The sequence below is a fragment of the Miniopterus natalensis genome, chromosome 10 (genome assembly GCF_054644295.1).
Source record: "Miniopterus natalensis isolate mMinNat1 chromosome 10, mMinNat1.hap1, whole genome shotgun sequence".
Classification (NCBI taxonomy): Eukaryota; Metazoa; Chordata; class Mammalia; order Chiroptera; family Miniopteridae; genus Miniopterus; species Miniopterus natalensis.
In genome coordinates, this window is record NC_142090.1 from 41,147,168 (window position 1) to 41,162,959 (window position 15,792).

Below are 15,792 nucleotides of genomic sequence, written 5' to 3' on the forward strand. Positions count from 1 at the left end.
TTTATATGCATAAATGAGTAACTCATGGACACAGACAATAGTGTGGAGAAGGCCTGGTTAGGGGGGTGGATGTGGGGTATAAGGGATCAATGGGGAAGGAAAAGGGTTTATCTGTAATACTTTCAACAATAAAGATTTAAAAAAAAAGAATTACCCCTACCCTTAATGTCCCCTCTTAGAATTTTCCATCAACTGTCTTCTTTCACTCTGTCCATTGGCTATACATCGCCAGCTGTCTTTGTTGTATTCATGGTTGAGCCCATCTCCCCTGTTACAGTAGTCTTGACACCTACAGCAACAGTCCTAAATAAAGTCTTCCTTATTATTTCAACATGTATAAGAATATTTTTTCCGTTAACAATGGGGAGAAACATCTCTCCAAAACTAAAGGTACGTCCATATGCCTCTCAAGTTGAATTTGTGCATACATCCTTTAACTAATGTATAGCTAAATAACGTGTCTGGATTATGTACTGCAGGGATTTACCAGGCATTATTATTTGTCCCCCAAGAGCCTAGCAAGCTGGCTTTCTTACCTTATAATAATAACAGTAATAATAATAATAAACAATAATAATAATGTCAGTCTAAAACCCACTGTGTTTAGTAGCTCATATCATTCCTTTCTAACACACTTTACAGTAACCTTACCGGGAGCTAAAGCCAACACCATGAGAGTTGGGGTGAGCCTATGGGAAGAGAGTAACAGTCTTGGTAACATTTTGAGTTTGCAGTCTAGTAATGACACTTTTTTGCCTTTTCTAACCTCAACTTATTTGCAAGGTCAATTCAAGAGACAAAGAGAAAAGCTGTTGTAACTACCCAAACTCGCTGCTGTAGCATGAAAGCTGCTTGAGATATAAAAGAATGGGCATGGCTGTGTTCTAATAAAACTTTTCTTATGGACACCGAATTTGAATTTCATGTCACTGTCATGTGTCCCAAAACATTCTTTTTATTTTTTTAACCAATGAAAAAATGTAAAAACCATTCCTAGCTCACAGATGTTAAAAAAACAGGGGTTGGGCCATATTTGTCCTAAGGGCTATCTATAGTTTGCTGACCCGGCATGCATAAAATGTCAGAATTCGAAAACTGTAAGTTTTAAGTGTAGGGCTTTCTGTGTATGCTAACTTCACAGACTAACTTCCAATGAGATAATATAAGCGAAAGCGCTTTCCAGTAACATTGTCTGGTGGCCAACTCTGGGTATGGGGCCAGCTGAGTGGCAGGGGCTCGGGCTCACGCTGCCCACCACCCTCCAGCCGGGTAGTAACTCAGCGTCCAGCTCCGACGTCCAGACAATGCGGAGCCAGGGCCTTCAGGGACATGGAGTTGGCGGCTGAGATCAGCTGACAGGGGCTGGAGGCCCAGAAATAAGAGAACCGCAGGAAACACACGCCCTCTCCCGCCCCCAAGTGGCGCGGCTCCAGGCGCAAGCAGGCGCGTGCTCGCACGCACGCCTCCCTCCCCCGCTCAGTCGTGCTCTACTGCGCATGTGTCGGGCGGGTTGAAGAGGGGGCACCAGCCGGAGTGACTCGGAAGAGCTCCTCCCGGGTGGACCGGTAGACCCGGACTGGCGGCGCGTCACTTCCGCTGGGGCGGGGCGGAGCTGGGGAGGGGGTGGTGCCTGGATGTTGCTCTCGGGTTCGTGTTGGAAGCTCAGCTGATGCAGGCCGGCTGTTGGGAACGTCAAAGCCGCGAAGAGGCGCGTTGCCACTGCCGCCGAAGTAGTTGCGGCCTGCATCCGGGTAAGTCGCGGCTGAGGGACCGAGGCAGAACGATAGGCTTGGGAAAATGGAAGCCTGGTAGCCTCTGGGCTTGTCCGGGCCTTCTGGTCTCCTTATCGCTTCTCGTAGGGCGTTTCATGGGAGAGCGCGGGGAGACTCCCAGGTTGCTGGAAGCACAGGACCTAGGTTCCAAAGGCACCGAACACCAGAAAGAGCTCGCGGGTGCTGAGGCTGTTCGGTGCACGGCGCCCTCAGCCTCTCCCGCCCCTGTTGGTTTTGCTGGCCCAGCTGTGCAGATTGTTTTGGTTTCTCTGGTCCCGCCCCGCGCTTCCTGTTCCACCTCCGCGACTCCCAGCCTGTTTGGCTTTCCCCCACTGTAGGGTTTTCCAGCAGTTCGCCGATGTCTGTCAAAACAGTTTCCCTATTCTACATCATTCTGGAATGTCACTGCGCCGGTAACTCCATTGGTTGGAATTTTATTTATTAGCGACTTCTTTTTAACTCCACCTATATTTAACTATGTACCTAACTACTGCTGCTTAAGTGGATTCAGATGTGTGTGATTTTTAAAAGGTGAAACTGTATGAATCATGTTTCAGTGCTTCTCGTCTTTGTCATTTCAGTCATGCTGGGAGGAACCTGGTTTCTGTGCCTAATACGATGATAACGATAAAGAAAAGTGGTGACTCCTAGGAAAAACTTAGAGATTTGTCATTAGGGACTGTCATGTGATCTTATTTAGTGTTTTTACTTCCAGGAACAGTCCTAATTGTTGAGATTTCAAACGTAACAAAACTGCTCTGTGTATCGAGAAAATGCTGTTAAAACAGTGAAATATTAAGAATTTAAAATCTGTTAATTTTTAAAAAGTGTAATAAACTGTGTACTGAGAGTTTATGCCGCTTATGAGGCAGTTGTTTCAAGCGCATTGTAGTTATTTTGTTAAATTGCTTGTGCAAATTCGTTGTACTTTCTGATTTCATAATTTTTATTAATCAAAATTTTTTTAATGTTGATATTGTTTTTCTATTTCTATATGAGACATAAATTAAAATCTTGAAAGCAATGTCCTTTTAACTAGTAATGTTGAGTGAAAGGATCAGTTTCACTAGTTTATATATTTACTTCACATGCAAAGTTAAAAGTACAGCTTGTACTTTGACTTGTTTTTTTGGATCAGTAATGACAGGAATTGTGCTGAAGGTACATATTGCCTCACTTGTGGAACATATATTTATAAAAACGTCAGAGTTAGAGCTATTATCCCCTCATCTTAGTTCTCATTTTTCTCTGTCATTTCTTATGTTTTACTTTGTTCATTATCTATTACTTTTTACAACTTGCTGTTGTATTCATTGCCCTGACTTTTTTCAGGCTATCTTTTCTCCTGTGCTTTTCTGTTTCCTTGGATGACTTACTCTTTCTAGCTCTGTATGTCAGTCAAGGCTCTACCCTGTTCTCTTTAAACCAGAGTTTTAAAATTTGAAACCCAAGTAATACATTAGTAGGTCCATGAATATCCTGAAATGTCATGAAAATATTATGTATATATGCAAATAAGCATTTTTCAAGGAAGAGGAACTTTTTTCAGGTTCTGTGATCCTGAGATTCTCAAAAATTATTACTGTAAATATTTCTTTGGTAAATCCAGTCTTATGGTTTCAGCTGTCACTGTACTGATAACTCCAAACATAAATCCACAGCCTATGTTCCTATAGTACTTCTCCATTTGAATGTCCCACTGTAAATACAAGAGATTTTTCTTTCATATTTAATTGGCCCCCTTCCCAATTGTCTCATATTTATAAATTACATTCTCCTTGTGTCTTTGATTAAAAATCCTTAAGTTGTCTTGACACCTCCCTCTCCTTATCCCATTCTTCCCCTGTCCTGTGTTGTTTCCGCATTTTCAAAGTGTGGCTCAGAGTAACCCTCTTTTCCATTATAGTACTGTTACCTTAATTCAAACCCTTGTAACTTTATGGCTGCATTATTGCAATAACTAGGTGAAGTCCCTTATAAATTCATTCTTTCTATCCTCAGCAGAGCCTCCACCTAGAAATTCCCACATTCCCTCTTTATTCGATGTATACTCCATTGTATTTATATTACCCTAATAATAGGTAGTCTAATCTTCCCTGCTCTTTTCTCGTTTGTTGATGGTAGTAACTCTCACTTTCCATTCTTCTGTATATTTTTGCAATCTAACTTCTTTTCCAGCTGAATTTATTCTCAAAATTCTTATCTGCATTTACAGGTTTTGTGATTTGGGAGCAATTAAATTAAGCTTGTTGATTTAGTTAATACTTATTTATGTTTAGTAATTTTTGCTTGATAATTGTCATTTCCAGAGAGGTATATTAAAATACTATGATCATGAAATTGTCTAGTCTTCCTGTAATTGCCCCCCCTGTTTTTGCTTTATATACTATATTTCAACAGCAGATTGATAGGTGTATTTATAATTGGTCATGAGGGTTATATTATATTGGAAAGAAACAATTCAGACCTCTTAATGTATCCTGGGTTTGTGTGGCTGGTTTTCTGCTTGACTCTTGGGTCCACTTCTATCATTTTTCTTGTTTCTTGCTTTTCTTCAACCACCTTGTTGTTCTTGCTCTTCCTGAATAGGCAAAGCCCATTCCTGTCTCCAAAGGTTGATTGCTTTTTCCTCTGCCTTGAAAGCTTTTTCCCCCTATACTTTTAATAATTTGCTTCCTCACTTTATTCAGATGTTTAGTAAAATGTCAACTCAATTCTTCTCCTGACCACCTGAACTAAATTAGCATTCTCTGTGTCCTTCCTCCCCAAACCCCAGCTTAATTTTTTTTATGGCACTTCTCCACCTGATATTATACATTATATTAGTTCTTTATTTGTTAATAGGTTGTATTGTTCTCCAAGGCCTAAAAGACTGCCTGAGGTTTAATAAATAAGTGGATTACTCCTTTTACTATTATATAGTATCCTTTTTAAAAAATCCTTATTTAATGACTTTACCTTAAATTTGCCTTAATGTGCATTTTTGCTTTCTTTTGGTTATTATATGCCTGGCATATCATTTTCCACATTCCATTATTTTTAGTCATTCTTTGTCATTATGGTATAGGTGTGTCTAGTAACTAGCATGTAACTGAAGTTTTCATTTCAAAAATTTGCTTTTCCTGTTCACTCTGTACAGTTCTCTGTTTTTACCTCCTTATTTTTTTTCTCTCTGTCATATCATTGACATTGTAAATCTACTTAATTTTTCTATTATTTCTAAATCCTGGTTACACATTTTCCTGTTGGCTATATTTGCTAGTACTCGCTTGAGGTGATTCATTTCCTTGCATGTTTTGAAATCTTTGTAAGTTAAACTTCATTGGTGGTGGCTTATTGTGGGAGTCTCATTTGCTCTGAGCTTTGGAAGTGTCCTTTCTGTTGACTTTGCTGAGGCCCTATAGGGTTCACCAGCTCTGACTAGTTTTCATTTCCTTAGAGTCTCTGTACCATCAAGGTAATGTGACTACAGATCCAGGTAATTCCTCTTCAACTGTGGATTTCCCATTTTATTTATTTATTTATTTATTTATTTATTTATTTATTTATTTATTTATTTATTGTAAAAAACACATATAAAATTTACCATCTGAACCATTGTTAAGTGTATAGTTTAGTGGCATTAATTTTATTCACATTGTTGTAAAACAGATTTCCAGTACTTTTTCATCTTGCAGAACTGAAACTCTATACCTATGAAATAACAACTGCCCTTTGCTCTATTTCCCCAGCTCCTTGTAACTACCATTCTGCTGTCTATATCTATGAATTTGACTGTTCTAGATACCTCATATAAGTGGAACCAGCATTTTTCCTTTTGCGACTAGCTTATTTCACTTAAAATAATGTCCTAAAGGGTCATCCATGTTTTGCAGCATGTTATAGGATTTCCTTTTTTAAGGCTGTATAATATTGTATTTCTTGGCCATATTTTATCTATCTATTCATCTGTCTGTGGACATGGGTTGTTTCTACCTCTGCTACTGTGAATAGTGCTGATATGAACATAGTTGTGCAAATATCTCTTTGAGACCCTGCTTTCAATTCCTTTGATTATATACCCAGAAGGAGGATTTGTGGATCATATGCTAGTTCTACTTTTAATATTTTGAAGAACCACCATACTGTTTTTTATAGCAGCTGCACCATTTTAGTCCCACCAACAGTGCTCAAGAGTTCCAACTTTTCCACATCTCTGCCAAAACTTACTATTTTTTTATTTCTTTAAACAGCCATCCTAATGACTATGAGGCAATATACCATTTGGTTTTGATTTGCACTTCTCCGATGATCATTGATGTTGAGCATTTTTTCATATGCATGTTCACCATTTGTATATCATTTTTGGAGAAAAGTCTATTCAAGTCCTTTGCCCATTTTTAATTGGGTTGACTTTTGTTTTTGAGTTGTTGGAGTCCATTATTGGTTTTGAGTATGGCTTTTTATCCACAAGAAATATCCAATATTTCTGTATTGGGGATTATAGAGTTTTTATGTTAATTCAGCTTATTACATTGACAGCAAGTCCTTTGCCCATTATTTTCTCCGGGTCCGGGAGTGAAATCAGACTACTTGCAGTTTTTACTTATATTGTATTTGCTTTCTTAAATGCTTTTTTGTGTTTGCTTGTGTTTATTTTTCCCCCATTAATTAGAATGTTCTCCTTTCCTTCTCATCTGTACCCAGTGATGAATTTCTTAACTTTGCCCAGTTTTTAGCATCTTTTATCAGACTTGCCTGGATATTTACCTTGTGTTTTCCATTCACAAGTCTCCATCTATTAAAGTGCTTTAAATTGTTTGATTTTTCTGATTACAAAAGTAATACCTGCTCATTGTAAAAAACTCCAACATTACAAAAATGAAAAGTAAGAGCCCTTCTATTCTCTTTTGATCCCACTCCTCAGTTCACAAGAATAAATAAACTAGTGCTAATCCTTTTGGAATCTTTCTGTGTGTGTGTGCACGTACAAAGGTAGCCACAGGTTTAAACTACATGTGTAGGTTTTTGTTTTGTTTTATTACATAATATCTATATATTTACATCTGTATGTCTTCATGTGTCTGTACCTCATATAATATTGCATCTTGCCTTTTTCACTGTGCTCTGTATGAAGGATATGTCAGTATACACAGATCATCTGGTTCTCTTTAACTGGTATGGTAACTCATTCCATTGTATGTATTTACCATAATTTATTTAACTATCCCTTACCAGAAGATATTTAGAGTTGTTTTTCAGTGTTTTATTATTTCAAGCAGTGTAGCAGGGATTGTGTGTATATACCTTTGCACTTTATGCAAGCAATTCTTTTTTTTTTAATCCTCACCTGAGGATATTTTTTCCATTGCTTTTCGGAGAGGGGGTGGGGGGGAGAGAGAGAAACATTGATGTGAGAGAGACACATGGATTGGTTGTCTCCCGCATGCGCCCCTACCAAGGCTGGGGATCAAGCCTTATGCAAGCAATTCTTGATAGGGGAATTGCCGATCAAAGAATATGTGCCTTTAAAATTTGATAGGTAGCATTTTTAATATTTCATCAGATACTGTCAAATAGCCTTCTGTGTCCCATTTCCCCAGCCCTTTGTCAATACTGGATATTATCGATCATTTACATTTTTACCTATTACAGCAACAAAATATGCTTTAATTGGCATTTTTCTTTGATACAAAGGATGTTTTCATAATTTTACTGTTTGTATTTATTCTGTGACTGGCCTGTTTATCTTCTTTGCCCATTTTTCTATAGGATTATTCTTTCCTTTCTTATTTGTATTTGTTCTTTTTATATTGTGATTGTGAACCCCTTGGCTGTTAGATGTTGCATATAGCTGCTTCTAGTCTGACTTCTTTAATTTAATAAGCACTTACTACTAAATAGTGAACTCTTCTTTATGTAGCTATCTCTAGATCTAAACTGAAAGTCCCTAGTAGCCTGTTTGTCTTTGTCGCCTCAGCATTTAGCAACATGTAGTATAGATTAAATGTTCTATAAGTGATTTGCAATAAATGAATTTTATAAGACCTGACTCTTGTCTTCAAAGAACGTAAAGTCTAGCATCACATAAACCTGTCAAGACTTTAACAATAAGGAAGAAAAACAGCATAGTATCTAAATTGCATATTCAATTAAGTGTTGTAGAAAAACTTATCTAATGGGTGGCTTCTCTAAATTAGTGTTCATGAAACATCCTGCTACTCACTTTCTTTTTTGATTGACTTCTGTACTGAAAGATGAATTCTTTTAGCTTAAAAGTGAAATCTGTATGAGTCATAATGGAAACAGATAATTCTATCTTTTTTTGAGACAAGTTGCCAAGTTTAGTTTATGTAGTAATGTATTTTTCTTATACCCAATTTCAATTTTCCTTTGAATCCTAATTTTTTTCCTTGCCATTTCAGGTAAGACCATGAATTATGGCATTTCTTAATGAAGCATTCAGGAATGAAGTGAAAGTCATAACAGATAGAGAAAAAAAGTGATTTTTAAGTTATGTCTATTAATTTGACTATAGATATATATATTTACCTCCTTAGTAATGCGCGAAGTCTTTGTGGGAAGCAGAAAAGCAAGCAACTACATTTCTTGTCCTCACCTAAATATTACTGGAAGATAAGCCACATCAGTCTACAAAGAGGTTTTCATACAAGCAAAATAAGATGTAAATGGACCAAAAGTGAAGCACATTCTTGCAGTAAGCACTGTTACTCTTCAAGCAACAATGGTTTACATATTGGAATTTTGAAACTTAGCACTTCTGCTCCCAAGGGACTTACAAAAGTGAGCATTCGTATGTCCCGTATTAAAAGTACTTTGAACTCTGTTTCCAAGGCTGTTTTTGGAAATCAGAATGAAATGATCTCACGTTTAGCTCAATTTAAGCCAAGCTCTAAAATATTAAGAAAAGTATCAGATGGTGGCTGGTTAAATCAGAAAAACGTTAAACAAACCATCAAATCTCTGAAAAACTGTAGTGACAAATCACCAGAAAAGAGTTCTGTTCTAGAAAAGCAAAGTCACATTATAGATAAAGGCAAAGATACTGGTAAACAAAGCCCTTTTCATTACACAAATATTATAACTACAAAATTTGGAGAGTCATTCTACTTTTTATCCAATCATATTAATTCGTACTTCAAACGTGAGGAGAAAATGTTTCAAAAAAAGGAAAACAAACATTTCCAGGACAAATCAAAACTTGAAGATAAAAAGGGTGAAGAAGAGAAATCCAGTTCTCCAGATCCTGGTGTGCTGACTGATGATAAACTAGGCTCAGAATCTTCTTCATATACTGTGGATAAGCCTGAAAGTCCCAGTGGAACACCTGAAGTTCTTCCAGTTTCTACTAAACAAAGTATTGCTAACTTCCTTTCTCGTCCCACTGAAGGTGTACAAGCTTTAGTAGGTGGTTATATTGGTGGACTTGTCCCCAAATTAAAGTATGATTCAAAGAGTCAGTCACAAGAACAGGAAGAAACCACCAAAGCTGAGCAGGCTGACAATAAAGACAAAAATGCAGAGGAGAAAAAGCGTTTATCTCTTCAGCGAGAAAAGGCAAGTTGTTATTCATGGTGGTTTTAAGTTTAAATTTTTGTCAAATTGATGTTTTATTTTCTGATGGGACCTTAGAAACTTTAACCATTTATTAATATTACTAGAGCAGTTTCATATTGTAATCATATGTATTTTAATATGTCTTTGTAGATTATTGCAAGAGTGAGTATTGATAACAGAACCCGGGCATTAGTTCAGGCATTAAGAAGAACAACTGACCCCAAACTCTGCATTAATAGGGTTGAAGAACTGACTTTTCATCTTCTAGAATTTCCTGAAGGAAAAGGAGTGGCTGTCAAGGTAGTTTTAGTTTATTTCATCTGGTTTTGTCTTGGAATGAAAATACTGATAAACCTTCTAAAATGGAGAAGGCATTACCTTTCATTTTTTTATTTAAATATTTTGTGGTTTTTATATATGTAATGTGTAATATTCAGTAATTGTCCCATATATTCTGTGATATACATTATCCTAAATGCTTCCTTTTATTCTGTGATATAAAGTATGCTATTAGTACTGATATCTGTACTTTGAGATTAAACATTTTAAAATGGCAGATAAATCTTAGTATATTAACTTTTCTTTGCCTCAGTTTTTTCAAATATAAAGTAGTCAAGATAATTTACATCCATTTAAATGGACTGTTTTCAGACAAATACTATAAAGTGTGAATAATGTGGCTGAGTCTCTATATCTGTACTACTGGGATTATTAATAATACTTAATGAACAACTTGAAAATATAATGAATAGATGATGTTAACATTTTATTAGAGATCTGTAGTGCTTATTTTTGACTTGCCATTCAGAAAATTATAAGGTAATCTAAGTCTTTGAATGATGTAGTGTTATATTGTATAATGTGTGCATTATAATAGCTAAACTTTCATGTTCATAAAATTTGGGATTATCTTTTATGTAGATGTAATCTCTTTACCTAAAAGGTAAATTTTCTAAATATAGATACGCATTTAAGTCCATTTAACATTTCAGTGATATACTGAAAGCGGAGACCGAAAATAGAATTCCATATTTTAAAGAACTATTTAAAAACAGTTTATTGAAGTAAATTGTGAGTATAAAGTTCAGTGGATTTTCACAAACTGAACACATTCATGTGAACAGCACCTGGTTAAAGATTAGATTTTACTTGTGTCCCAAATCACAATCTCCCAAAAAAGTAATCAGAATTTTACCTGATGTATATTATATGAAATATTGTGATTGGCTTCTTTCATTCAGCATATTGGTAGAAATCATTCATATTGTTGTGTATCATTGTTGTATATCATTCATTCTTGTTGCTTTTATATTTCATGGTTTGAATGTATCACAATTTATTTATTAATTGTACTTTTGATGGATTTCTGAGTAGTTTTTAGTTTTAGTTTATTGTAATAGTCTTGCTAATAGAAATTTTGAGGACTCTTATTTTGCATAACTGATCCCAGATCTAAGGACCCTTCAATGCCAGAGAGAAATGTGATAGAGGAATATATAATCAGATCAGTTATGAAAGAAAATCTTGGTAGTCTAAAGAAAGCTCTTACTCTTTCCCTAAATAATAAGAGTCTCAATAACAATTAACTTGATAAATTGCTTAAGACATGTTAGCATGTACACTTTCATGTGAACTTTACCAATGAAATTTTTAATAATTAGCAAGAATTAAGCTTTTTAAAAATGTTAGAATTGTTTATTATAAAACATCTATATGACTTTTATTTTTATGTGTGTACCATGCTTATGGTGGCCCTATCTAGGCAATTATTTTTGATATCTAATGCCCTAAAAGAAACTAGTTTCTTTTGTGTATATGTATTTCGTGTACTGCACTATGGCAGCCATATCTAGGAAATTATTTTTGATGATTTTTTCACCGTTGGTGGTGGTGAAGGTGATTTCCTTTCACTATTTTTTTCCTTTTAATAATCATTTTATTTTTTATGGAAAGTAATTCAGAGAACTCCCAACCCACATAGTGTCAGCTCACATATCTTCAACCACTGTGGTACTGTATATTCTTGCATTTATTTTTATTTATTTTTTTATCTATATTGTTGAGAGTATCACAGATGTTTCCCTGTTCCCCCCTATTACCCCCATCTACCTGGTTCCCACCCCCAAAAGTAACCTTTTCTTATTTTAAAAAAGGACAGCACGTGAACATTGTAGAAAATTTAAAAAAACGAAAGAATCAAAAGTAAGAAAATAAAAACGCATTTCTCCTACCCTGAGATTACCACTGTAATTAATGTATTAGTATCTATTCATATTAGTCAGATTGAGTTAAGTTCTATTAACAGACAATACCAAAATCTCAGCAGTTTAGCACAGCAGAAGTTTATTTGTCACTCATGCAAAGTTGGCTGTGGTTTTGGGTGAGTCCAAGACAGTGTACTTTCATGCAGTGGCCACTTTGATCCTGTTCCCTATATCTTAGTACAAGGTCTCCTACATCATTTCTCTATTGGGGTAAGAGTATTTCAGCTGAAAGTGCCATCAAAACTTCTTTGTCCTGCCCAGTTGTACTGGCTTGAGAAGTATACTTGCCTTTGTGTGCCTGGAAGAGGAAGTGAACTGGGTATTGGTGAAGGTTAGTAATGTTAACCACAGTATTCCTCTGGAAGTTGTTTATATGTACTGTTTTATAACCTGTTTTTTTCAGTTTGCATTGTATACCTTTTTGTATCAGTAAATTTTCATCTCATCATACCCTGTTCAAAACTGTTCTTTATATAACTGATTAGATCTAAATGAGATTCCAATTCAGACCATACATTTCACCTGGTTATTTTCCCTAAGTCACTTATAATATTGTGCAGTCCTCCCTTATTTGCACCATCAGGACTGACTTAATTGAAGAGACTAGGCTGTTTATCTTGTAGAATGGCTCAACTTTCTGGATTTACCTGGCTTCCTCCTCATTGGTGTTATTTGCTGTATTACTCTTTCCTTTTTTTTTTTTTTTTCCTGAACACTGGAATTTAAATACAAAGGCATCATTGAGTTAAAGATTTTCTTATTAGAACAAATTGTAGATGATGTCATGTGCTTCATATTATATCCTATTAGAACACATAATTGGTTGAACAATTATTATTAATGCTAAGGCTGACCACTGGATTAAGGAAATGACAATCCTATCTTTTCATTCAACATTTAGACTAGAACCATTATTCCATCAGCCATTAACGTAATTATTTCCAGAACTAGTCATTTCATTCGGGTTTCAGAATAAATGTCTAATTCTATCATTCCTCTGCACTGTAATTGATATTATTCTCTAAAAGTAGAGCTTTTCTTCACCAGCTAAAGTTATTTGGTTATTCTCAAAGACCAATTTTACAGGAAAAGCAAGACATTAATTTCTTTCTAGTCACCAATTTTCAAAGTCAAGAGTTGCTTTAAAAGCTACCTCATTGGTGACATCAGTTTTTGGCTTTTTTTTTTTTTTACTATCATTATGAACTCACAGATTTTAATAAATTGTGTTTCTATTTTTAGATCAATAACCCTTTTTTCTCCCCCCTCTTTTTTTTAAATGTTGAATTTGTCTCAACTTTGCGTAGTAGGGGCCCACCCCTTCAGGCTGATTTACATGTCTTTTCAAAAAGTTATTATAGCCCAGCCCGCATCCACCTATGAACCAGGAGGTCACAGTTTAATTCCCTGTCAAGGCACATGCCCAGGTTTCGAACTTGGTCCCCAGTAGGGGACGTGCAGGAGTCAGCTGATCAGTGACTATCATCACAGATGTTTCTTTCTCTCTCTCCCTCTCCCTTCCTCTCTCTGAAATCAATAAAAACATATTTTTAAAAAAGTTGTTATAAAAATATATCATAAATATCATATCACAAAAATATCAGTATATAAATTATACAGCTCCATGAGTTTTCAAAAATTGAACACATCTATAAATTACCACCCACTGTAAGAAAAAGAATATTACCAGTATTCAAAAGTTCCTTCTAATCACTAGCTTCAAAAAGATTGACCGGTGTTTCTGATTTCTAGCAGTGTAGATTAGTTGTTCCCTTTTCTACATATTATATAAATGGAATGATATAGCATGTGCTCTTTTATGTGTATTTTTTTTCTCCACTCAACATAATGTTGGCTAGAACTTTCTATATTACTGTGGAACATTTATTCTCATTGTGGTGTATTCTGTGGTATGAATATAGCACAATGTATTTATTCATTTTAGTGCTGATGGACATTTGGATACTTTCCAGTTTGGTAATATTTAAGAATAGTGCTTCTGGGAAGTGTCTTTTGGAAAAGTTTTGTTTTCATTTCCTTTGGGTGTATACCCAAAAGTAGTATTCCTGGTCATAGTGTGTGCCTGTTTTCATCTTTAGTAGATACTGCCAAAAGGTTTTGCAAAGTGCTTATACAAATTTATACTTTCACCAGAACTGTATGAGCCTTCTGGTTGTTCTACTTCCTCTCCAGCACTTTATATTATTTACCTTTTTCAGCCATTTTGTTGGATGTTTAGTGATATTAAATTGTGGTTTTAATTTATATTTCTCTGGTAACAGTGAAGTTCAGCATCTTTACCAGTATTTATTGGCCATTTGTATACTTCCTTTGTGAAGTGCATATTCCAGGTCTTGCTCATTTTTCCATTGGATTGACCAGCTTTTTCTTACTGATATGGAGAATCTTTTTATATATAATGGATATAAATATTTCAATATATTTTATAATATATGTATATACAATATACATATATATTTATTATTATAAATATATTATCCTACTCTGGTTCACCTTTTCCTTCTAATGGTTTTTTACAAACATATTCTTAATTTTAATTTTGTCCAAGCTGTAAACATTTTCCTTTATGCTTGGTATTTGTGTCCTGTTTAAGATATCTTCGCCTATCCTAAGATCATGAAGATATTTTCCTGTGTTTTCTTCTAAAACTTTATTGTTTTACCTTTCATACATATCTACTATTCATCTAGAATAGATTAGGTTTTATGGTGTGAGGTAGGAGTCTTGACTTTTCTTTTAAATACACATATCCGTCCCTGGCCAGTTTGGCTCAGTTGGAGCATCACCCTGTACATCAAAAGATTGTGGGTTTAATTCCCGGTCAGGGCACATACCCAGGCTGCAGTTTCCATCCCCAGTCGAGGCATATGAGGGAGGCAACTGATTGATGTTCCTCTCTCACATTTATGTTTCTCTCCCTCTCCCTTCCTCTCTAAAAAAATTTAAAAAATTAAATACACATATCCAGTTGACCTAGCACATAATTGAAAAGACTTGTCGTAAATCAGGTAATTATATATGGATCTGGTTTTGTATACTGTACTCTGTTCCATTGGTATATTTATCCTTGTTCCAGTACTATGCTGCCAAAATTATAATTTTATAATGAATTTGATGTCTGGTAGTACAAGTCTTTCAACTTTGTTCTTCCTCTTAATAATTGATTTAGGTGTTCTTGGCACATTGTATTTCCATATAAATTTTAGAATCAGCTTATCTATAAAATTTTTAAAAAGAAGAAAAATTCATGCTATGATTGCATTGACTCTATAGATCAATTAGGGATGAATTGAGTCTTTATAATATTGAGTCTTCTAAGCCTTGAATATGTATATTCTTCCACTTATTTGGACTGTATTTTCCCTCAGTGTATTAGGACATTTGGACTGCTATAGCAAAATACCAGCTAGGTAGCTTATAAACAACAGAAGTGTATGTCTCAGAGTTCTGGAAGCTAGAAGTTCAAGATCAAGGTGCCAGCATAATCACCTTCTGGTGAGGGGGCCCTCTTCCTGGTTCATAGCTGATTCCTTCTTACTGTGTCCTCATATGCTGGCAGGGACAAGGGATCTCTGTGAGGCCTCTTTTATAAGGGCACTAATCCCATTCATGAGAGGTCTGCTCTCATGACCCAAACACCTCCCAAAGGCTCCTCCTACTAATACTAATCTTTGGAGGTTAGGATTTCAACATACGAATTTTGAGAGGACACAAGTATTCAGACTAGAGCACTCAATGATTAAAAAATTTTGAGTGTCAGTGAATTTCACATCTTTCATTTGGTTTTTAAAAAATTAATTGCTAGGTATATGATGTTTGGGGGTGGTAATTTTATTTTTGTTATTTTTAGTATATTCTATTGGTAGTTATTATATCAGGATCAGTTCTTGGTCTTTGATCATTTGGTACTGGTTTCACATACCATATAATTTTTCTGGATACTGGACTTTGAATTTAAAAAAATTGCTTAGGATCTAGATATATCAAATGATTTCTTTTTCCTGAGATAACTTATTTGTTCCTCTGCTTGAAACATAGAGTGGGGGCACTGATGACTTTAATTCAGTTTGGGTCAGAGCTGGGTCAAGGCTGAGTTATATTTGTGGGACCTTTAGTTTGCCCTCTTTTTAGGGCATAGTTCTCAAGGGCTTGCAGTTGAGAGCTGGTGTGTTCACTGC

At 35.4% G+C, this 15,792-nt stretch overlaps 1 protein-coding gene across 1 annotated transcript in view; it reads left to right on the top strand.

Moving 5' to 3' along the window:
• The first annotated feature begins 1,631 nt into the window (after nucleotides 1-1,631).
• PNPLA8 (patatin like domain 8, phospholipase A2) overlaps nucleotides 1,632-15,792 on the top strand; it is a 48,220-nt gene continuing 34,059 nt past the window's right edge. The window contains exons 1-3 of the mRNA XM_016199134.2: nucleotides 1,632-1,751; nucleotides 8,177-9,329; nucleotides 9,480-9,629. Of these exons, the coding sequence (XP_016054620.2) occupies nucleotides 8,268-9,329; nucleotides 9,480-9,629 (1,212 nt within the window). The 5' untranslated portion in view covers nucleotides 1,632-1,751; nucleotides 8,177-8,267. The remainder of the gene's footprint in view (nucleotides 1,752-8,176; nucleotides 9,330-9,479; nucleotides 9,630-15,792) is intronic.